The sequence below is a fragment of the Taudactylus pleione genome, unplaced genomic scaffold (genome assembly GCF_031769625.1).
Source record: "Taudactylus pleione unplaced genomic scaffold, aTauple2 ptg000212l, whole genome shotgun sequence".
Classification (NCBI taxonomy): Eukaryota; Metazoa; Chordata; class Amphibia; order Anura; family Myobatrachidae; genus Taudactylus; species Taudactylus pleione.
In genome coordinates, this window is record NW_028284614.1 from 4,617,108 (window position 1) to 4,642,048 (window position 24,941).

The window sequence follows — 24,941 nt, forward strand, 5'->3', positions numbered from 1 at the left end:
CACCCTTTAACAGACAGACGCACGCTTGTCGCTGCTGCTTTAAGGATGCAGGTGCGGCTACAGCCCACACAATTCACAAAGACAGAAAAAAGAACAATATTTTAATTGTTTGTGTAGCACACTTTGAGGGTGTCACCACCCTTTAACAGACAGACGCACGCTTGTCGCTGCTGCTTTAAGGATGCAGGTGCGGCTACAGCCCACACAATTCACAAAGACAGAAAAAAGAAGAAGAATATTTTTATTGTTTGTGTAGCACACTTTGAGGGTGTCACCACCCTTTAACAGACAGACGCACGCTTGTCGCTGCTGCTTTGAGGATGCAAGTGCGGCTACATCGCACACAAGTCACAAACACATTAAAAAAATAGTTTTTTATTTTTTGGAGCACTTTGAGAGTTGCACCACCCTTTAACAGACAGACGCACGCTTGTCGCTGCTGCTTTAAGGATGCAGGTGCGGCTACAGCCCACACAATTCACAAAGACAGAAAAAAAAAGAACAATATTTTAATTGTTTGTGTAGCACACTTTGAGGGTGTCACCACCCTTTAACAGACAGACGCACGCTTGTCGCTGCTGCTTTGAGGATGCAGGTGGAATCTAGACGGGATTTGGAACCGAGGACACACTACCTCCATCAATTGTCTAAATCCCACTGCACTAATGTCGGATACCGGACGCACGTCTAACACCAACATAGCAGTCAAGGCCTCAGTTATACGATTTGCTTCAGGATGACTGCTGTCGTACTTCATCCTCATCGCTAGGGACTGTTGGAGGGTCAATTGTTTAGTAAAAGTAGTGATGTTCCTACTTCCTCTCTGGGATGATGAACAACTCCCAGCAGCAGCAACAGCACTAGGAGGAAGTGGTTCTTGATCTTTCCCTATTTTATTTTTATCGGAGAAAGTTTGGTCCTCCATTTATGTTATATTGATATATATACGTGCGGCTAAAGCGCACACAAACACAGAAAATATTTTTTTATTTTTGCTGGAGAGTAGTGCACTTTGTGGGTTACACAACCCTTTAAGAAATGAGCCAGCCAGCTCTTTACTTATGGGACACAGGCGCACGCTTGGCGCTGCTCCTTTGTTGATGCACGTGCAGCCACAGTGCACACAAGTCACAAACACAGAAAATATATATTTTTTTGGTTTGGAGTGTACTTTGGGGGTTACAGAACCCTTTAACGGTCAAGCCTGCCGGCCCTTTACTTATGACACAGGCGCACGCTTGGCACTACTTTGTTGATGCACGTGCGGCTACTGCGCACACAATTCACAAACACAGAAAATAATTTTTTTTTTGGTTTACACTGGAGAGTACTTTCGGGGGTTACAGCACCCTTTAACGGTCTAGCCAGCCGGCCCTTTACTTATGACACAGGCGCACGCTTGGCACTACTTTGTTGATGCACGTGCGGCTACTGCGCACACAATTCACAAACACAGAAAATAATTTTTTTTTTGGTTTGGACTGGAATGTACTTTGGGGGTTACAGCACCCTTTAACGGTCAAGCCAGCCGGCCCTTTACTTATGACACAGGCGCACGCTTGGCACTACTTTGTTGATGCACATGCGGCTACTGCGCACACAATTCACAAATACAGAAAATAATTTTTTTTTTGGTTTGGACTGGAGTGTACTTTGGGGGTTACAGCACCCTTTAACGGTCAAGCCAGCCGGCCCTTTACTTATGACACAGGCGCACGCTTGGCACTACTTTGTTGATGCACGTGCGGCTACTGCGCACACAATTCACAAACACAGAAAATAATTTTTTTTTTGGTTTGGACTGGAGTGTACTTTCGGGGGTTACAGCACCCTTAACGGTCAAGCCAGCCGGCCCTTTACTTATGACACAGGCGCACGCTTGGCACTACTTTGTTGATGCACGTGCGGCTACTGCGCACACAATTCACAAACACAGAAAATAATTTTTTTTTTGGTTTGGACTGGAGTGTACTTTCGGGGGTTACAGCACCCTTAACGGTCAAGCCAGTCGGCCCTTTACTTATGACACAGGCGCACGCTTGGCACTACTTTGTTGATGCACGTGCGGCTACTGCGCACACAATTCACAAACACAGAAAATTATTTTTTTTTTGGTTTGGACTGGAGTGTACTTTGGGGGTTCCAGCACCCTTTAACGGTCAAGCCAGCCGGCCCTTTACTTATGACACAGGCGCACGCTTGGCACTACTTTGTTGATGCACATGCGGCTACTGCGCACACAATTCACAAACACAGAAAATAATTTTTTTTTTGGTTTGGACTGGAGTGTACTTTCGGGGGTTACAGCACCCTTAACGGTCAATCCAGCCGGCCCTTTACTTATGACACAGGCGCACGCTTGGCACTACTTTGTTGATGCACGTGCGGCTACTGAGCACACAATTCACAAACACAGAAAATAATTTTTTTTTTGGTTTGGACTGGAGTGTACTTTCGGGGGTTACAGCACCCTTAACGGTCAAGCCAGCTGGCCCTTTACTTATGACACAGGCGCACGCTTGGCACTACTTTGTTGATGCACGTGCGGCTACTGCGCACACAATTCACAAACACAGAAAATAATTTTTTTTTTGGTTTGGACTGGAGTGTACTTTCGGGGGTTACAGCACCCTTAACGGTCAAGCCAGCTTGCCCTTTACTTATGACACAGGCGCACGCTTGGCACTACTTTGTTGATGCACGTGCGGCACACAATTCACAAACACAGAAAATATATTATTTTTTTAGCACTTGGGGGGAGCACCCCTGATGGACAGAGCACCCCCTGGACAACACTACAGCACCCCTTTAGGACTGGGACACTGCACAGGACTTTGGAGTGGACACAGCCCCTATGGAGAACTGACTGCACAACACAGTCCAGCCAGCCCCTATGGACTTTGAAGTAGTGGACACAGCCCCTATTAACAACAGCAGCACAGCACAACACAGCCAGCCCCTATGGACTTTGAAGTAGTGGACAACAGCTGCACTACACTACACTACGCTACACAGCCCTAACTCCCACCCTCCCTCTTCACTGTCCACAGCCGAGTGAGAAAATGGCGCCGACGCGGGTACCTTATATAGGATCCAAAACCCGCGAGACTCGGAAGGCGGGATGATGACGTTTTGCCTCGATTTCAGATCCGAGTCAGGCGGGAAAAGTCGAGCCTGATTCGGATCGGACTCGGATCGGGGGGGCTCGGGGGGGTTCGGATTTCAGAAATCCGAACCCGCTCACCCCTAGTTCAAACGCACTGGCACGCCTGTGTATCGCCGACCACCCCCAAAAACGGTACTTCCTCTCAATCACTCTGTGTAGCCTCTGTGATCTCAGCCCCGATCGCAGAGACTAATTTGCGCATGCGCACTACGATGAATACGCATGAATCAGGCCCTAAGTCACAATGTGGTGTGACTAGAGCGCACCAGGAGACTTTGCTGATTAATGTGATATGTGACACTTGTATATCTGTGTGTGACTGAGGCTCTCAATCAGCATCCGAAGTGCTATGATGCAGAGCCCGCACCAGGTTCCCTCTACAGACTCAGGTGCACACATATATACAAGTGTCACATATCAAAGTAATCAGCACCGTCTGCTGGTGTGTCCTGGTTGCATACAGCAAAGAGGTGCCCACACATATACCGATGTGCTCACGATACGATTTTATGGCCAATTTCCTCATGAACTTTCACGGGAGCTCCCTTGCCGTCGTGATCACGATTTGGGAAAAAAGACACCCAATCTGTCTTACGATCTCACGATCTATCGGATCGTACGCATCGTGAGATTGGACAAAACAAATCGTGAGTTGAAAAAAAAAATAAAACAGGCTCTTGACTATTGGAGGGAAATTTAAATAGTCATAACAATGGGAGGGGCTAGCTTGGGAGTATAAAAAAAACAGGCACCCTAAACTCTGTGTACATTCTGCTCTGCTACTAGATGAGGCTAGGTGTATTCCTGCTGAATCCTGTACATTGCTACTGTGCTCTTTGTATTTGGCTTGCCTTATACAAAGTTTATTCTACCTGCAAGTGTGTGCTACCTACCTGCATTCTATCCTGTTCCTGAATTCTGTACTGATGCGTCCCTATCAGTATAAAGTGTTGGTCGCTGAAGCCAGGGTCCGGGAGATTAGGAAGAGGGCCCAGCGAAGAAGGACGAGAGCATGCTGGACCAAGGAGTGGCTGCTACAAAGGGATACCCGCTCTCACATGTCCCTGCTGATAGAGATCAAGGAGAACAACCCGGAGGACTATCGGAACTACCTGCGCATGGATGACGCCAGCTTCCAAGAATTGCTGCATCTGGTGACCCCCCACATCAAGAGACAGGACACAAGGTGGCGGAGGGCAATCCATGCTGAAGACAGACTGGTGGCTACCCTGACATACCTGGCTACAGGAAGGTCACTGGAAGACCTAAAGTTTGGGACACTCATCTCACCTCAGTCCTTGGGCGTCATCATTCCGGAGACCTGCAAAGCCATCGTAAAAGTGCTACAGTACCAGTATTGCAAGGTAAGTTAAAAAAAAACACCACACATTGGTTTCTTGTGCAAAGAAAATGTTTTTATTTATTTTTTACTCAACATATAAAGCAAGAAATTGCCTTCTTTTAGTACAATGTGCACTGACCTGCAGGCAACTGAAAGTGTGCACTAAACTGTGTGCAAAATACTTTTTTATTACAACTTTACAAAAGAACATTATCACCAAATTTTATGAATCTCAATAGGTAGCCGGCTGTATGTGATAGGGTGGGTCAGACGCCAGTTTGAACAGGCCAATACACACATGGCACAAGTACACATTGTGGCCCCAGCTTCCAGCTATGTGTACTTGTGCCATGTGCGTAGTGACCTTGTTCAAATGGCGTCATCACCACCCTATCCCATGCAGCAAGCACCGATTGGAATTCATAAAATTTGGTGACATTAAAATCAAGACAAAAAAACAACCAAATTAAATATCACCAAATTTAATGAATCCCAATAGGTAGCCGGCTGTATGTGATAGGGTGGGTCAGACGCCAGTTTGAACAGGCCAATACACACATGGCACAAGTACACATTGTGGCCCCAGCTTCCAGCTATGTGTACTTGTGCCATGTGCGTAGTGACCTTGTTCAAATGGCGTCATCACCACCCTATCCCATGCAGCAAGCACCTATTAGAATTCATAAAATTTGGTGATATTACAATATAGAAAAAATGTACATCTCTGTATATTGGGGCGACTCATCTGCTGCATCCAGCAGAGCATTATACAAGGTGGTGCTGGTGCTTGGGGTGCTTGGTTGGGGAGTAATATCTAACTGGGCAGGGGGGGGGCGGACATACCTATTTGGGGCAGGGGAAAATAGCATTGGATCTGCAATGTATGTCGAATTTGAGATATTTTTGCTCATACAGCGACTCAAGAGGTCGTAGTTTAACCGTAAAAAATTTTTTGGGATATCTGCATCCAGATTTCTCAATGTGCTGTTCACATGAGCTGTGAAATCATCAATTGCATCTGGGGGTTTCTGCAGCAGCTGTTCTGCGTTTTGTAAAAAATGGTCCTCTCGTTCTGTAAAATTCTCCTTTCTGCCTTTTTTTATCTTTTTTTGGGGTTGTTGCAAAGATGAGGGTCCTGGTGGAACTTGACTTTCCACTTGTGTGCTATTCTCCGGATCACTGTCGCCACCGAGCAGACTGAGGTCCGGTGTTGATGCTAAATCAGGGTCTTGGGTGGGAGTCTATATAGGGAAAAAAGATATAAAAAATATTATAGTCATGTTTTAACATCTTTTTTCCTATTTTTCCTATTTTTACAGTTTCCTAACACCGTGGAGGAGTGGACCAGCATCGCGGAAGATTTTGAACAATGTTGGAATTTCCCTAACTGCGGAGGAGCCATCGATGGGAAACACATCCGCATCAACCCACCTGCCAACACCGGATCATATTACTACAACTACAAAGGATTCTTCAGCATCGTTCTCATGGCAGTGGTGAATGCCAACTACGAATTTCTGTTTGTGGATGTCGGCAAGAATGGGCGTGCTTCAGATGGTGGATCCTTCAAAAAGATGGCTTTCTACCAGAGACTCGCCAACAAAACCCTCAACCTGCCCTCACTGGACCAGACAAAGCACGGCCTAAATTACGTTTTCGTTGCAGACTAGGCTTTTGCATTACATGAACATGTGATGAAGCCATTTGCACACAGGGGCCTGACCAGAGAGAAAAGGATATACAACTATCCCGGGCACGGCGCATTGTGGAAAATGCGTTTGGAATAATGAGCAACCGCTTCCGCATCTTCCACACCACCATCAATCTACATGTGGAGAAGATAGACTGGGTTGTGATGGCGTGCTGTGTGCTGCACAACTTTCTGCGAAGAAAATGTACTCAACGAGGACCAGTCCCAGCTAGACCAGAAGATGTAGGACCCCTGGAGGACATTGAACATTTGACATCTGTGTCTGCACCAACAACTACAACAACATCCACCGCACATGCCAAAGAAGTGAGGGAGGAGTACATGACCTATTTCAATGGACCAGGTGCTGTACCATGGCAGGAGGACTATCTGTGAACTACTGACTAAATTGGACATTTGGGATTTAACAACAAAAACATTAAGGATTTTGGTTTAAACTGTGTCACTACTTACCAAGACTTCTGCAACCGCCTCTTCTCCCTCACGCTCAGACATCAAGGTGATTGATTCCCTTTGAGGCTCTTGTTCACTGATGAATGACATCATTTGGTAGTACCACAGCGCAGGAGTATATATTTCATCTGTAGCCGCTCCTGATTTTTTTGAGTCATCCACCTTCTTTTTTTCTTTGATGTATACTGTCCTGAGATTTTGTATCTTTTGCCGTACAGTTTTCAGGTCTGCATCAGATATGTATTTTTTGTATACACCAACAGTTCCTCGAGTGCGGGCAACTTCTGCGACTTATTGTGGTACTTCCGAGAACTGATCTTCCACAGACAGTCTTTCGAGTGCAGGATTTCAATGAATCCTGTAACGAATTCACGTTCTGAATCCATGGACATTATCTATGAATAAGAAAAAAAAGGACATTTAAATATTTGTGTATATAGTTTTGTAAAATGTAATGTTGTTATAGTTCACATTTTTAATGTTTTAATATTTTCTTTTTTACAGGTTTTTAAAGGTTTGTTATGGTATTCTAATCATGTTTTCTTTTACAGGAATGTTATGTGTTTATTGCTTGGTAATATAATGTTTTTCTTTGACAGTATGGGGTTTCCACCTTTGGGCCTGTCGTTGTGGTAGAACTACAGATCCCAGGATGCCCTAAAAACAGTTTCAAAGGTGGGTGGCAGGTCATCCTGGGATCTGTAGTTCCACAACAGCTGGAGACCGAAAGGTAGAAGACCCCCAGCTTGAAATAATGTGTGTTTTTAAATGTAATGTATGGTGTTTTTTTGTAAAAAACGTGTTTATTTATTTATTTGAGGTATTACACAAATTGGTGGGCAGTGGGGGAGCTTAATGCATGACCCAGCCACCGCCCGCCTCAATACGGCGGGCGGTGGCTGGGTCATGTATTTATTGCCTGGGGGCACACATTGGTGGGCAGTGGGGGAGCTTAATGCATGACCCAGCCACCGCCCGCCTCAATACGGCGGGCGGTGGCTGGGTCATGCATTTATTGCCTGGAGGCATACATTGGTGGGCAGTGGGGAGCACATATTGGTGGTCAGTGTGGTTGCAAACTGTACAAATACTCACCAAATATCCAACAAAACAAATATCCAGTGTGCAGGCTCCCAAAGTGCGACTGTCTTGCTCCATACACGATGCTGCACAAGATGGCGATGGGGCGTGTCCAGGCTTCTGTCAGTCAAATTCTGCATTGTGTGATGAATCGTACGACTCATCGTGAGGAAAAAAACCCACACGATCGGCGTCCATCGGGTTTATGGTTGGCTAATCTGCCCTACAGCACGGCAGATAAGAAGATGCGATATACGACGAGCGGGGACGCGCATCGGCATCGTGCTCGTGAGTATAAACTCACGATTTGTACTTTTTTTACCCGATTCGTCTTCACGATTCGTCGAAATCGGCCAAATCATGTAAATTGTCGCTATGTGTGTGGGCACCTTTAGAGCCGTATTCAATTTGAGCGGACCCGCTATACTTTTCCACCTCCCGGACTTTTCGCCTACATTGCGTGTTTTGCAGGTGGAAAAGTATCGCGCGCGTGCCCGTGTATCCCCGTATTCAATTTGAAAGTAGGCGAAAATGGGATCCGGCGGAACTTAAACAAGTGGAAAGTCCTGTCAGATTTGGGGAAATCAGCCTGTCACCCCCCAAATGATGCTCTAACATGGGGGTTAGCTATGGTTACCCCTGATTTGGCTTGCTGAAGGTATTTGTTGTTTTTAAACGGGCTCAATGGCTGCTAAATAGCGTTTTTGTATAAGTGATGCAGAATAGTATTCAGGAGGTTTTTTTGCAGAAAATAACTTATCCCAGCAAATTTGGGGTACTTGAAAATGGGGGCCAGCATATTTTAAAGTTGCTAAGGTTAAGTTTAAAAAAATCATGAAAAATACACCTGCCGCAAGTCCGTGCAATGAAAAACACACCTGGGGCATACTTGGGGACCCCCCCCAGAGTCTAGTTCGCTAGTTTTTAACTTTGTCTCCCAACATTTTTTTTTTTTCGCCCCCCAAAATGAAAGTGATTTTTTGGGGTGTTCTTATGTGTTTTTTTTTATTTTTTGATGCAGTTTACCTTTGGGGGACTGTCTGAAGGCTGCACGGGGGTTCCCGCAATGTTGCACCCCAAAACCACAAATCTGCAGTTTTTTCTGCCTGCTATTCATAGGCGAAACTTTTCCACCTATTACATTGCATTGACTTTCCGCCTAGGCTGAAAAAGTCTTTCAAATTGAATACGGCGATACTTTTACGCCTGGCGAAATGACGTCATCGGCGAAACTTTTCCGCCGATTATGGTTTTTCGCCTCAAATTGAATACAGGCCTAAGAGGCATTTTCAGCAAATAAAAAGCCCTACACTAGCAGAGTTACACGGGACCTGACGGCTCACTCACGCCAGGTGTATCGCGCTGCATGGCGCATTGAGCCTAGATGAGCAAGGACAGGTCTTTACCAAAAGGGTAAATATAGAACACCCTTCCCATGGATGCACAAGTTCTATACTGACCTTTCACTACAGCAGAGGGACACGACACGTCTTCTTTCTGTATTATAATGAAAACTAGCCCCAGACTGTTTAGTACTGGACCTGGTTAAGGGATGGAGGCCACATCTTTTTTTTAATAATTAATTTACTTTGACAGGGGGAGAATATACAAACTACACACAGTTAGGGTCGTGGTGGGAATCAAACCCACAACCTCAGTGCTGTGAGGCAGTAATGCTAACCATTACTCCATCCGTTCTGCAAATAGAATGAGAATAGCAGAACTGTACTGTACAGTATTTTACTACAAACAGTACTGAACACAGCTGTACTTTCACTCCCATTTGTGCATGCAGTCACCCCAATGTCATGAATAGTTTGTTACATTCATTAATAGACACTTTTATGGTAAAATAAAATTGTTTACAATTTTTGATACAGTACAATACATTATCTCAAAGAAATCCGTATTTATTTTGCAGCAGGCGGCATCTAGTGTCCACAGCAAGTACTACTTGTTACGTTGAGCGAGTTATATGTAACGCGGATAGATCTGTATAACAAGGTAGAATCAGAGCACAGCATGTCATAGTAAAATGTATGAAAGTGAAACACACCTTAAACCAATTTTTTTATTTACTGGAAATTAGTATTGCTCTCTAAGGGGCATATTTACTACAGTTAAATAGTTGTTTTTGGGGGCATCCCCACAAAATCTAAGTATCCCCAGCTTTGATGAAGGAGGGACCGTCCATTTCTGACAGCAAAAGCAGTCCCGATTTGGCCGGGAACCTCCCGAATATCGGGTGCCTCTCCCGACCCCCCGGAATGGCAGGCAAGCCTCCCGGCATCCACTAACCCTCCCGACCTCCCCCCAGAATGAACTAGAAATCCCTGCAGCGGGGGGGGCGCTGAATCGCGTCATCGTGGCCCCGTCCCCTGCTTCACAATGCTGAAAATTTTACATCACTTTCAGGACACACCCCCTCCCCCCCCCCCCGCTGTTAGCTGACAATCAGCTCCCTCCCGGAAGGAGGGAGCTGATTGTCGGCAAGTATGCCTATAGGTTGCTAAACCAAGCTCCTGTAGGCCTATGGGTTCCTCTATGGGTTACTCTACCCAGATTACAGTAGAGTTTACGTATTTATAACGGGCCCGTGTCCAAGGGGGACCCGCACTGCACACCTTGCACCCATATTACACTTATCTCCCATGTCGATGCCAGCGGTGTAAAAACGCCTGCAAAATGGCAGCCACGGCCATTTTCCCGTCGTTTTGTGCTTACACAGTACAGTGAAAATGGCCACCACAGCCACTTTCCCTGTGACCTGCGCTATGGACTTTGGGCACACTCTAGTACCCAGATTCTCAGTGCAGCGCTGGCCGCGCTGCGCTCAGTGCGTTGGCGGATGCTGGACTGAGAGGAGGGGGTCCGTGACGAAAACTGCACGCAGGCCCCCTCCTCTCTTGAAATGCCCCTGTATGCAAGGAATTGAATGCACACATCTGTTTAGAGGGTTGTACACATATATGGAGTGCACCCACCTATCTACGCTGCATTTGATAGTCACACCAGGCTGTTCTTGGTGCAAATGATGTGTCTGGAAACAGGTGTATTTATGCCTCAGTTCAGCACTGCATAAAACACAATTCCATCTTTAAGCCCTCTCTGAACTTTGCCCACTTCAGGACGTCATATTACAGCCCAATTACAGTCACAAGTACAGTCGCACTTCTTGAAATGTCTACAACTGTGCATCCCTCAGACTTATCTTTGTTTGGTTATGGAGCAGGCACAGTGCGAAAACACGCAAGTTATGCTGTACAAGCCGCCGCACGTTCAACTACACGCAAGGCCCTAAGACCACTGGCACATATAGCCAGGGCCGGATTGAGGGCCACATGGGCCTGGAGCTGAAAATGACCAAGGGCCTTTTATGAGAAGCAGAGGAGGTGTGACCAGTGCCGTGTGGGTGTGGCCAGTGCCATGTAGGTGTGTACACCCCTATACTCTCAGCCCAACTGTCTCCCTAATATGTAAAAGAAAAAAAATGCTTCATTTTGTGAAATAAATAGAAATACAATTTTACTACTTATGATTTATGGCTGACCGTGTGGACAGCAGATGGCCAGTCAACATCATGTTGTCATGACAATGGGCCTATTTTTATGTGGAGGCCTGGAGCTGTAGCTCCATCCGCCCCATTGTTAATCTGGCCCTGCATATAGCGGCTGTATTCCATTCACAGGTGACAGCCAAACCAGCCTCTAGCGACTAACTGTATATTTAAGCTAATGTGGAGCTGGCCAAACACGGTGAAACCCAGTGTCTTGGAATCATCACCGAACAGTAGGAACTGTAAGCAATTTTGCAGCACACATGGATGGTCCAATTGTGCAGATGGGTTGTTCAGGTACCAGGCCAAGTAAATAGGATTAGTCTGGCAATCTGGCCACTATGCCTTACATCTACTAATGACTCCATACACTATGTAGAGAAAAGTGATTGGTCACTGACAGCAACTAGATCAATGAGATCTTATTGACGTCAGTACTTTGTAGGTCCATCACGTGCAGCGATTACTGCAGACACCCTTCTTGGCAAACTGTCCACAAGTTCCTGGACAGCAGCTGGCGGTATGTTCTGCCATTCCACCTTATGTACAGTGACCAACTGTGACACTAAAGGTCGAATCAGCCTAGAATGCACCCGACGCTCCAATTCATCCCAGAGGTTCTCAGTGGGGTTAAGATCTGAACTCTGAGCTGGCCAGTCCATCCGGGTTAACGAAGCATGACAGGTGGCATTGTCATCCTGATAAAAAAACATTTGTTGTTTCTGTAGAACTGCAAGTGCATGGGCCTCCCTGCCAAGTGTTTTTGTCGAAACCGCCAAATTAGTGGCCATTTGGAACTCGGGTGCAACGGTCTGCATTTTGCTTGCGCGGTGGTGTCCAATTACTTTTGTCTACATAGTTTACCTTTCTCCCCCAAACCTTTGTCTTCATTTGACCCAATTTACCTTCCTGGCAAATCCATTGTAACATTTCGAAATGTACTGTAATTAGTTATTCCTTTGTATTCACTTGTAAAGTAAAAAATCTTTACGCTGAAGAAGTTACTTTTACTATATTTGTTATATTCTTTTTTTTTTCAGTTGAGTGCCATGACTACTCGGGTTCTGGTTTGAATGATGACGAAGATATGAAACGTGACAACAGCCGTAATTTCTCAGTAAGTATCCCTAATATTCATAATATTTAAACTTCACCGTAACAACTGTCAAGTTCAACTCTCGTAAGACTGTTTAAGGACAATGTGGTTGGGTTTTTCGTAATGGTGGAGTGGCACTCTAACCTAAAGAAAATGATTCTGCTTAATTGTGCTTAATACAGGAAAAATGTATATTGTACACCTCTATTGTGCTACCTCCCTGACAACGGAAATGGTTTCTGACTGCGATCCCTATCCCTGCTCCCTATCATCTATCTGCCCCCAGGATCTGACTTCAGCCACCAATGGGACCCACCCCTTTCCTCTAGACCACTCCCCCAAGCAGTTGTATTAGAGGAGAGTGGCAGGAGGATTGCTACACGCCAATAAGGATGAACCGGAATGCATTGGGCATAGATAATGTAATTAGGGGACATAATAATATTACTGGGTGTACTGCCTATAGAATCTCAACTGACTGCAGCTTGTCAAATCAACTGACATCTGGCACTTATGTAAAAATATAGGGGTCTATGTACTAACCTGTGGAGAGAGAGAAAGTGGATGGAGATAAAGGGCCTGATTCAGAGCCGTTCGCTTGATGTGTATGCAAATTGCATAGGCAGTGCTATCGCACAGCAATGCATTAGCACGCCCTATATTTCTTAGAGAGCGATCACATAGTGTATGCAGACACCCACCAGCCTGTTTTAAGATGCCGACTTGTGCACGTCATGTCTCGGAAGTGAATGCAACCATCGGTACATTGGGTAACATCGGATGCTAATGCAGCGCTTGAGGTTTACCATACCCTGCCGCAAGCACTGTGAGCACTTCAGTGTAATAACCAGCCAGGTGACGTGTACTATGACGCTGTCTTATAATTATGCACACCTCTAAAACGCCGTTGAGATGCTCAGGCACGCCTGCATTTGCACCTCCACCAGGACTTTATTAAGGTCTGTGGGGGCCCCTATCTATAAAAGTTGTGTGTGTATGTATACTATATATACAGGTTGAGTCTCCCATATCCAAAATGCTTGGGACCAGGGGTATTTTGGATATCGGAATATTCCGTATTTTGGAATAATTGCATATTATATTAAAATGTCTAAGGTATATGGCCCAGATCTAAACACAGAATGCATTTATGATTTATGTACACCTCATACACACAGCCTGCAGGTAATTTTATACAATATTTTCAATAATTTTGTGGCTCAAACAAAGTTTGTGTACATACATGAAATTTATTTATGTGTCATATAAACCTTATACACACAGCCTTTAGATCATTATATACTTTATTTTTAATAATTTTGTGCCTTAAACAAAGTTTGTGTACATTGAACCATCAAAAATCAAAGTTTTCACTGTCTCGGTCATGCTAAAAATATTCCGTATTTCGGAATCTTCCGTATTTCGGAATATTTGGATATGGGATACTCAACCTGTATATATATATATATATATATATATATATACACATGCAAATATATATACACATATGTGTATATACAGTCTATGTACAGATTTTAACATATATATATATATATATATATATAAATATATATACACACACATATATATATATACATATATATATATAGACACACACATATATACATACATAGACACAAATACACATATAAACATTACTGCTTACTTGAGAAGCAGCAGGCCAGCAGCAGAATAAGGGGGTGGAGCCAAGTACAGGGGGCGGGGCTTAATCATGGGCCGTGGCAGGCAGCTCCGATAAAATATTTAAAAAACAGTTCATCTTGGGGATGGTGCCGGGGAAAGTGTGGGAGGGCCCTCTATGTGTGGGGGCCCCGGGACGATCGCCCCTGTCACCTTCCCTATAATCCGGCCCTGACCTCCACTCCCCCGTTTTCAATGACCATCCCGTTACCACCTACAAACAGCTTCCCCTGTCACTCACTCTGCTGGGCTGTCTATGTGCAGCGAGCAAATGCATTGTGAACTTTTGCTAAGGTATGCGCACACACACTGCATACACACTGTATAGCATCAGCAGCAGCGAGAGTATGCATCTTAGCAAACGGGTCTGTCTGAATGAGCTCCCAAGTACCAACCAGTCAGCTTCTGCCACTTTACAGGCTGTGTTAGAAAAATGACAGGAGCTGTTTATCTCCGTCCACTTTCTCTCTCCAAAGCTTTAGTACATAGACCCCACATGAGCAATGATGCCCAATGCATCCAATCGGATTTTAGCTTAAATTAAGCTGAAAATAGGGGAGTATTAAGAGAGGAGGGGGCTTGTATGCAGTCTCCGTCAGGGGCCCCCTTCTCTCTCCCCGGCGGCGGGCAAGGCACTGTGGACACGAGTAGTCTTTAGCGCTGTGCCAGAGTCTACGGCGCACGCACAGGTCTCCAAGGAAATGGCACGACAGGTATTTTCCCGGCAATTTCCCTACTGTACATGTGCAAAACGCTGGGGAAATGGCCGCCACGCCATTTTGTTGGTGAATTGTAGAGCGCTGCAACCACCGACATGGGACTCCAGTGAGGTATTGAATAAATGGGTGTAGGGTGTGCGGTGTGGGCCCCTCTGGACCAATGTACACCCTGCACACTATATAGGGGATGCAATCGGGAAGCCAGCTGACATTATACCGACAGCCGGCTTCCCAACTGGCATATCCCGGCGAGGGTGAAATGCCCGGCGTCTAGAATGTAGACACCGCTCATTTCCCTGACGCCGGGAGACAGGCGCCCGGCATCAGGATCGAAGGGATGCCGGGCGCCACTAGCAGACAGCCGCGGGGGGGTGGGTTAGGTTTAGGGCACCCGGGGGGGACTTAGGGTTAGGCACCCCCCCGGGAGGGTTAGGCTAGGGAGGGTTAGGGACCCCCGGGGGGGACTTAAGGTTAGGCACACCTCAGGGAGGGTTAGGCTAGGGGGAGGGAGGGTTAGGGACCCCCGGGGGGACTTAGGGATAGGCACCCCCTGGGGGACTTAGGTTTAGGCAGCGGGGAAGGGGGACTTACTGGGGGGTTTAGGCACTTACTGGGGGGATTAGGGTTAGGCACGCCTAAGGAGGGTTAGGTTATTATATACTTACCTTGGGACGATCAGGATTTCCAGCGCTGTCGGGCTGCCGCTGCCGGGATCTGTCCATCTGTCGGGCTGCCGCTGCCGGGAATCGAACCGCCGGCCATGTGGCCGGCGGTATTTCATACCGATTCCCTATGTAGATATGCCCCTGGCTGAATATGAAAGCTGAACAATTCCTTTCTCCGGAAATGTGTGTTTTTTTATCCTATCTATTCCTATTTATTCTGGAGACGCCAGAAGGTGACTATTGCTGAGTATGTTTGACAGTAGCCATTGCAGGGGCACTACAGGAAAGCCCATTTATACAAGTATGGACGTTCTGCTCTAAATACTATTCTGTCTTAAGTACAGTGACCAACTGTGACACTGAGGGTCGAGTCGGCCTAGAACGCATCCGTTGCTCCAACTTGTCCCAGAGGTTCTCAATGGGGTTAAGATCTGAACTCTGAGCTGGCCAGTCCATCTGGGTAACCAAACTTTCTGTATACCAGTGCAGCGTCGCCCTGGAAACGTGACAGGTGGCATTATCGTCTTGATAAAAACATTTGTTGTTTCCCTAGAACTGTAAGTGCATGGGCCTCCCTACCAAGTGTTCTTGTCAAAATCGCCACATTAGTGGCCATTTAGAACGTGTGTGCAATGGTCTGCATTTCGCTTGTGTGAGGGTGTCCAATAACGTTTGTCTACATAGTGTACTTTCCTCCCCCATACCTTTGTATAAAAGTGGAAAAAAATGCTCTTTTATTTAAATAAATAATTTTTTTAAAGTAAAAGTTATAAACAAAATGTTTGTTTGCTTTTTTTTGTCATTTTAATCCTTTTAGTTTATTTTACACAAAAGTAGACCTGGATGCCATGTGTCATGCAGGGAAGCCCCGGGGCATACCTGCCTACTATTGAAAAAGCATTTCAGGGAGCTTGTGAAAGCATCGCCTATGAGCTCGCCCGTACAGTGGACGTGTATTGCTACAATGGAGGGGTGTGTCATAAAATTGACTTACATCCAAATGTAAATGAGCCCCAAAGCAGTTAATAAGATTTACTTGTTCATGAAAACACACTGATACTTTTCAGAAAATGCATGTAGCCATATGTATCATTGTGTCTTATAACCAATGCAGGGAAGTGATACTAATCATCCCATTTGAATGTATATACCGTATATACTCGAGTATAAGCCGAGTTTTTCAGCACAAAAAATGTGCTGAAAAAGTCCCCCTCGGCTTATACTCGAGTCAAGTGTAGCGCTGACCGGACGGAGTTCGGTCAGCGCTACACACTGCCAAACACATAGCCGCCGGAGCCGGCAGCTATGTGTTTGCTGTAATCAGCAGCCGCTGAGAGTCTGTCAGACTCTCAGTGGCTGCTGCTGCTCCCACTGCGGGAGCCATCTTCCGGCTCCCGCAGTGGGTGATGGGAGACACGTCGTCATGACGACGTCTCTCCCATGCAAAGCGGCCGGAGGAGCGGACAGCGGCGGGACCAGGAGCGGACAGCGGCGGGACCATGAGCGGGAGTTTCAGGTGTTTACCTCGGCTTATATTTGGGTCGACTTATACTCGAGTATATACGGTATCTGTTTTTTTTTTTTTTAATATAACAGCTTCATAATGGGAGTAAGGTGCAATCAGGGAGATTACTGGACTCTTCAGTGAGACAGGGAGATTACTACTATTTCAGGGAGTTTCCCTGACAACAAGGGAGAGTTTGGAATTAAAAGGCTAGTCCGGCGCTGTCTGTGATCTATTCTGAATTAAAGACTTCTTGATAGTGTTCTCAATATGTTCAGAGATGTATGTAAAAAATGGAAAACAACAATATTGTGTAATAACGTAAAAAAAAGTTACAGGTGCACACTCACTTACAAGTGTACACTCACCCTTTTATGGTGATAAATAGACATTGGACCCAACTTTCACTATGGTCCTGCGGTGGTTGCAGACTACAACGTAGAGCCTGTCAATATTGTCCATGAGTACCTCCGGATCGATGTGTATTACTGGGGGAAACACATACAACAAGCCTCCATAGTGAAAATTAGTATACCCAATGCAAGGTCCTATAAGGTCAAGTAATATACTAACCTTGAATTGGAAATAAATTGAGCTTTGGACATTTATTTATCAGAACCCGATGTCCGTCGGTGTTGGATGGATCGACAATAACTTCCTGGAACTAAATAGTAGTCTCTGGACCCAAAAAACTTATGCAAGATCCAGTTACCATAAACATATATAAATGTATTGTGGTGTGGTCATATAACACCAAATGTTTACAAAGGTAAAAGGATATACTACATAAAAAATGAATACAATAAAATACAGTTTACAAAATAAAAATAAAAAAATCAATCATAAAATAAAATGATTAAAGAAAAAATAAATAAAAATATATATATATATAAATTATTAAAACATTGCTATCAATGAAAAAGTGGAGAGTACCAATCAGTGGTTACTCGGCCAAGTAACCACTGTAGCGGTTACAAAAAAAGTAACCACTGTAGCGGTGATAAAATAACAAAAAAAGTTAAAAACCAAGTAACCACTGTAGCGGTGATAAGTGAAAAACACTTTTGCGTACAAAAAATTGTATTAGATAATTGATTTCCCCCCCTTAGTGTTCTAAACTAATTATTCTTACAAATATTATAGGTTTAATTTTCCAAATGTCAGCATCTGAAACCAAGCTGTCACAAGCCGCCGCACTACAAATGCAGGGCGAGATGAACGCCGGGCGAGCTTTCGCTGAAACTTTTCCTACCTCCTGTCCATCATTCCGGGAGCGATCTGGATTGGCTCCTGCATCTATTTCCTCCTGGTGCAAACGCTGCTCCGATGCTGGTGATAGCGTTTCACGTGTTTCCGGTTCTGGCATTGTCTCCTGTAATCCAGTCGAGTTCCCAATGATCCAGTCAGCTTTGATATCCCTGACGTTTTTGTCATCTTGGCAGCACGGTCTGCATACCAACTCTCTGCCGTTTGTGTCATCCAGACGGCATAGACCGCACTCTGTGTCCAGAGTGTGCAACCCAACGTATAGGGTACGAAATCCTGTGTACTGCCGCGTGTGTCATCCCGGCGGCACTTAGCGCATCTCAGTGTAATCTAGCTAAGTTCACCAGCCCCCAAGGCTGCTGCACAGCCCAGAGGCTGCTACTCGGTCCAAAGGCCACATCTTGTCCTACGGCCCACAGGCCACAGCTAGCCAAGGCATACCAGCCCTCATGACTTCTGCATGGCCCAAAGGTCGCATCTTGTCCTACGGCCCACAGGCCACAGCTAGCCAAGACATACCTGTCTTCAAGGCTGCTGCACCACCCAAAGGCCGCATCTTGTCTTTAAGGCCCGCAGGCCCATCAAGCCAAGGCATATCAGCTCTGAAAGCTGCTTCACGGCCGCATCTAGCCAAGACACACCAGTCCTCAAGGCTGTTATGGGACTAATACCCTCAAGAGTCACACCCGTGGCTTAACACATGCTTTATCCTTTAAAAGGCTGAATTACATAATTAAATATATGAAATTAAATATATCATTAAGTATAAAATTAAACTTATAACGTTAGCAGCGGCGGCTCCTACCCTCTAGATCCAAGGGGGCTGCCTGTGCTGTTGGCAAGGCAGAGGAGTGGCTTCCTATTGGATGCGCTGTCTCTGTTAATCACGGCCTAGACTGGCAGTCCCAGAGGGAGAAAACATTTCTATCAATGAAAAAGTGGAGAGTACCAATCAGTGGTTACTTGGCCGAGTTTGGTAATTCTCATGCGAGTTTCAAAACTCGATTCTTGGTAAGTGTTGTATGGTTTCCTATGGAAAGTACTTGCGAGTTCGGACGATGGTGTATTTGGTCGTGTTTTGTAAACTCGTGCGAGTTTTGTTGTTTGTTTCCCGCAAGTTCACACGTGTTTGCCCTTAGTAAATGTATGAGTCGGAAAAACAGGTTAAATTCGCGTGAGATTGCAATCTCGACCAAACACGATTCTTAGTAAATTTACCCCTAAGCCACTATTTAAAAAATTAATAATGTATTTATAACAGTACAATTAATAATTAATTGTGTCTGGTGTAACTTTTTTTTCACCACTTATATTCACACAAATTGTAAATGTTGTTCAACTGCGCATGCGCCTAAGTAACTAAAAAATCGCACAGCGCATGTGACCAGGGCCGGCGCTACCCGCTCAGCAGATCCTGCACTGCAGGGAGGTGCCAGGCTGGAGAGGCGCTCTTCCTGCAGGCAGCTGCTGCTGAGTCTGTTCACTCTGTTGTTGCTGCTGCCGGCTTCCGGTGCACCTGGCACAGCTGAGCATGTGCGGATCTTGACACAAACTCCCACCCGTTTCTGTACTCTCTCCTGGCCGCACCCTTCCGTTTCCTCCCCTCTCTTCCCCGCTGTGCTGAACCTGCTGTTAAATGAAAGACTCGGACTGGATGAAGACTCCACCCATTTCTGTGAGGGGGCAGGGCTTAGCGGGCCGCGATGGGGGGGTTGACACTGTCCAGCATGTTCTGGCTGTCAACTTCCCCCTAAGTTGCCCAGTGGGTCACATGACCTGTCATAATCGGGGATGGCCACTACTTCTGCCTGTGAGACTGTCTCTGCTTCCTCCACTGCCTTAAACTCCGCCCCTTACCGTCTTCCCTGTCTCTGTCCTTCTCCTCCTCTATCCTCCTCCCATAGACACCGCCCCATCCTTGCCTCTACCTACCTGCCAGCTTTTGGGTGTATCCTCCGAGTCCTCCTCTGGAGCTCCGCAGTGTGTTGAGACCAGGCAGTTTTCTTCATGGTGAGGTAAAAGCATGGGAAGGGTATGGGTAGGGTCGTATTTATAATGGGTGCAGGGTGTGTGGTGCATACTGGCCCCCGGGTCCAGGGGAGGCCGGCACCCCACGGCCTGCACCCATAATATGCTTATCTCTCCGGAGTCCCGCGTTGGCGTGGGGGGGCGATGCTGTAAAAAACGGCTGGTAAATGGTCGTATAGTAATATTGAGTGGGGGTAATAAGGGTATAGTAGTGGGAATAGCTGCAGATGTGGTAATGTACTGTTTTCCATATAAATACACACACACACATGTACACACACACAAAGGTTCAGGCTCTTTAACCACTTGCCTGGAGTGGTCACATCAGATGCGACCAGTCAGAAACGCCCCCTAGGCTGTTGCAGGAAGCTAATCTTCCAGCAGCTGCCTATATCAGAGGGACCTCCCGGTGCCTCCACAATCGCAGCTCTGCCTCCAATTACTTACTATCACTGGCCACAATGATCGGGTAGACCCGCGGCATCCTCAGTACCCCGCCCAGTCCTGCAACCGCGACTCTGCCCTTAGTGTCCTGATCACTGTGGCTACAGCCCCACAGCACAGAGAGTTCCCCGCCCAGCCCAGCACTGCAGCTACTTCTGCCCCCAGTGTCCCGATCACTGTGGCCACAGTGACTGGATAGCCCCGCCGGTCCCCCGCCCAGCTAGCAGCCAAGGCTTTGCCCTCAGTGTCCCGCCGATTACTTTGGCCACAGTAGCCCCATGGCACACAGAATTCTCCTCCCAGGACCACTTTGAAGCCACAACTACCTCTGCCCCCAGTCCAACACTGCCTGCACATCTCTGCTCACCACTACCAGCGGCATCGCTGCTCTCGTTCCCTCTAGCCCCCCTTCCTGGTGTGCTGAACCTGCTGATGAGCCTGTGCTGTCAAACTGAATGGCAGCAAGCTGAATCTGGCCCCGAGCCGAGCGTCTCTCTCCCCTGGTCGGGTCCCCCCTTCCTCCCCTCTCTGCTGTGCATGACATGCTGTTGAATGACAGCCAGGCAGCGGACTGAGCCTGCCTGGCTAAGCGTCTCCTCACTATCACCAGCGGCACCACACACATTCTGCGTTCTAGCTGTGTAAGAGTATAAGTACATTTCCCAGTGATTTCTGCAGTGCTGTAGGCAGTGCCGGGCCGACGGAAAGGTAAGTATAATAGGGTGCAGGGTGTGCGTTGTGTGGCCCCCCCTGGCTTGTGTGCACCGCACACCTTGCACCCATTATAAATACGCCCCTACTTCTAGGAGAACTGGGGCACAAGGGACCATCATGAAAATGAGGAGGGCGCAAATTTATAGTTTGCAGGGGGGCGCCAAACACCCTAGCACCTGCCCTGCATGTGTCCCATGGTCCGTATGTGCAGTACTGATTGAGAAGCGCAATCTTAGAATGTACTGGAAATATTGAGTTAAGAGCGTGGTCTGTTAGTTATTACAGCTCTATGCAATAGCTTGTAAGTGGTGTACTCTGTTCAACTAGCAGAAGCTGGGCAATTGCAGACCCCCCTTAAGTCTAAAAGTAGGAGCAGCCATGGTGCAGACTTTGGGTCTCATTCAGACCCGGTCGCAAGCACCGATGCGCTCGCAACCAGATCGATGGTTAGCCTTGCGCACGCGCAGCGGCCGCACTGCGCGTGTGCAAGCCCCGGAGTGAGAAACTCTCTCGCTCCGGAGCTCTCTACAAAAGGGGCGGCTATCAATGTTGATCGACAGCTCGCCCCGTTTTGTAGGCGGGGAGGGGGGGTGGTTTCTCAAACACCTGACGTTTTGTGGGCGGCCACACTGACATCAGCAGTGATGTCAGTGGGGAGCTTCCTGCTCGATCAGAGCAGGAAGCTCCCTGGGGCTTGCGGTTGCCGAGATCCAACCTTAGGGTCTCGTCGCAAGCCCCGATGGTCTTGACCATCGCGACCATCAACCTGGTTGGTTGCTAAGCTGTTGGTGGTAACCCACAGCTTAGCTAGCGACCAGGAGGCCGCACTGAAAAAAAAAGGAAGCGGCCGCCCTCATTCAGAGAGAGCGATCGCTTCTTGCGACTGCCTCTGAATGAGGGCCTTTATCTTTTTACTTATAACTAATGTGTCACTTGACTGATTGACATTGCTCTGTTATTTCAGACAGAAAATCAAGATGGACAAAGACAAGTGCATTTCGCCATCTACATTACCCTGGCATTTGTTCTCCTTTCCTTATTTTGCATGGCAGTGGCTGTTGTGTACAAAGGTACGTTCATAACATTATTAACTATTTAAAGTATTACTCAACAAAATAATGGACTTTCTTGGAAATCACTACACAGGAAATCTGTGGTGCTCCCCCTAGCAGCCAATCAGCTTTCAGCTGTCATTTATCGAGTGCAGATTAGAAGGTAAAAGCAATTCTCTGATCGGTTGCAATGAAAAAAATAATAATACAGATTTTGTCTATACCAGTTCTCAAAATAACCCCGACCGTGGGGACTCCAGCACTTAGAATGCCGGCGTTGGAATCCCAACACCTGTCAGAATCCCAGAGCTGGCATCCCGACCGCCAGAATCCCTCCTGCAGTCTGACTGCGATGATATGCTAATCCATTGCAATCGCTATGCAGTCGCATCACTACATAGGTACACCCACCTTACACACATTCGTAATGTTTAGCAAGACTGCGAAACCATCGGTAACATCGAGTACAATCACAGCCTCACGCACACTTGCACAAGCTCTGACCTTACTCAGAAATTGCTGACCTCATTGCTCACTGTGAGTACTCAGGCTGCGTATGGCATTGCAGTGGATAATTTATGCACGCCTCTGCAACGGCGTAGGAACGCATTGACACGCCAATGTTTCGTTGACCCCCCATCATCACCATCCACAAACGTCACTTCTGTCAATCACTCTGCAATGTGTCTCCGTAGTCTCTGGGATTGCAGTCCCGATCGCAGTGGCTAATTCGAGCAATGCGATATATACGCATAATGCAACAATCGGCCGATTGTGTGCGTAATCGCAATTGCAATCCGTAATGAATCAGGCCCTTAGTTTGTTACAGTATAAAGGTCTAAGGCTAAAGCCACAATCATCATCGATGTTGACCGATAGTTTTAGAACAGCAAATAGGAATAAATGCTAAATCAGTTTATTATTTATTCCTATTGACATTTTAAACCATCTTCTTAGTAAATATGCCCATAGGTGTAGCCAAAACAAAGGAGTGAGTTTTCTTCATGTCTCCTGGGCATTTGTATTTAATAAAATGTCCTGAGCACGTGTATCAGATAACTGATTGCGGACGTGTTCAGTGAGGACTTTAGGATCAGATCTAGATAACATCCTGAGACCATTCACGTGTGTGGTTGCTTCTCAGCCAAGGGAGTGGGCTCACTCACAATTTTGCCTAAGAACACAGTCATGAATAAAGAATGGAACCAAAACATGTTCCAAGAGCAACTTCTCCCAACCATCCAAGAACAGTTTGGTGATGAACAATGCCTTGATGGAGCACCTTGACATAAGGCAAAAGTGATAACTAAGTGGTTCAGGGAACAAAACATTGAAATTTTGGGTCCATTGCCAGGAAACTCCCCATACCTTAATCCCATTGAAAACTTGTGATCAATCCTCAAGAGGCGGGTAGACAAACAAAAACCCACAAATTCTGACAAACACCAAGCATTGATTAGGCAAGAATGGGTGGTTATCAGTCATGTGGCCCAGTAGTTGATTGACAGCATGCCAGGGCGAATTGCAGAGGTCTTGAAAAAAAAAGGTCAACACTGCAAATATTGGGCTGAATTCAATTCAGTGCGACGTTCAATAGCCGTGGGAGGGAGCTCCCTCAGCTATTCAATACACCCCTGGGCATGCAAGGAGAAATCAGACAAAAGTGCCGGGTGCGCAGCTGTTTGCCGGCTTAGCTAGGCGCTAACAGCCGCGCGCACACCACTTTAGTTGGAGAATGGCGGTTACCGCGCCTTAACACCCAGGTTAAGTCGCGAGAACCGGTATTCTCAGACTTACCTGCTGCCCGACCAGGCAAACAGCACGTTGAATTGAATAGCTGTGGGAGCTCCCTCCCGCGGCTATTCAATGTTGCACTGAATTGAATTCGGCCCATTGACTCTTTGCATAAACGTAATGTAATTGTCAAAAAAAAAGCCTTTGACACTAATGAAATGCCTGTAATGTTACGTCAGTATACCATAGTAACATCTGACGAAAAGGTCTTAAAACACTGAAGCAGCAAACTTTGTGAAAACCAATACTTGTGTCATTCTCAAAACTTTTGGCCATGGCTGTACTATATAGATGAAGCTCATTGCTGGTGCTTTCTACATTTATATGTTCAGCCTTTCGACCCTTATAAGCTCTTTAAATACTTTAAAAAAAAGAAATGTGTTGGTGTATTAGGTGTATTATTATTTACATTTTTATTTATAATGTAATAGTGATTTATAATGTGCTTATGTGTCTACCTACAGTGCTGAAGAATCGAACATACGTTACCAGAGACTGTCCGGAAAGACAGGAAAATAAATACGTATAAACGTCTTCTGTAATCCACTTGTTTGCACATGTCCAGGCTTTAAATTAATGTTTCATTTTCAACTGTTTTGCTTTTTTATCTGAAGATTGAAATTTACTTACGGTGACCTTATCAAGTTAAA

At 46.2% G+C, this 24,941-nt stretch overlaps 1 protein-coding gene across 2 annotated transcripts in view; it reads left to right on the top strand.

The window, feature by feature from the left end:
• LOC148517702 (uncharacterized) overlaps window positions 1–24,941 on the top strand; it is a 51,767-nt gene extending 26,826 nt beyond the window's left edge. For both annotated transcript variants that reach the window (XM_088478367.1, XM_088478366.1), the window contains 3 exons: window positions 12,349–12,425; window positions 22,410–22,515; window positions 24,756–24,941. In XM_088478367.1, coding sequence (XP_088334493.1) covers window positions 12,349–12,425; window positions 22,410–22,515; window positions 24,756–24,820 — 248 coding nt within the window. In that variant the 3' untranslated portion in view covers window positions 24,821–24,941. The remainder of the gene's footprint in view (window positions 1–12,348; window positions 12,426–22,409; window positions 22,516–24,755) is intronic.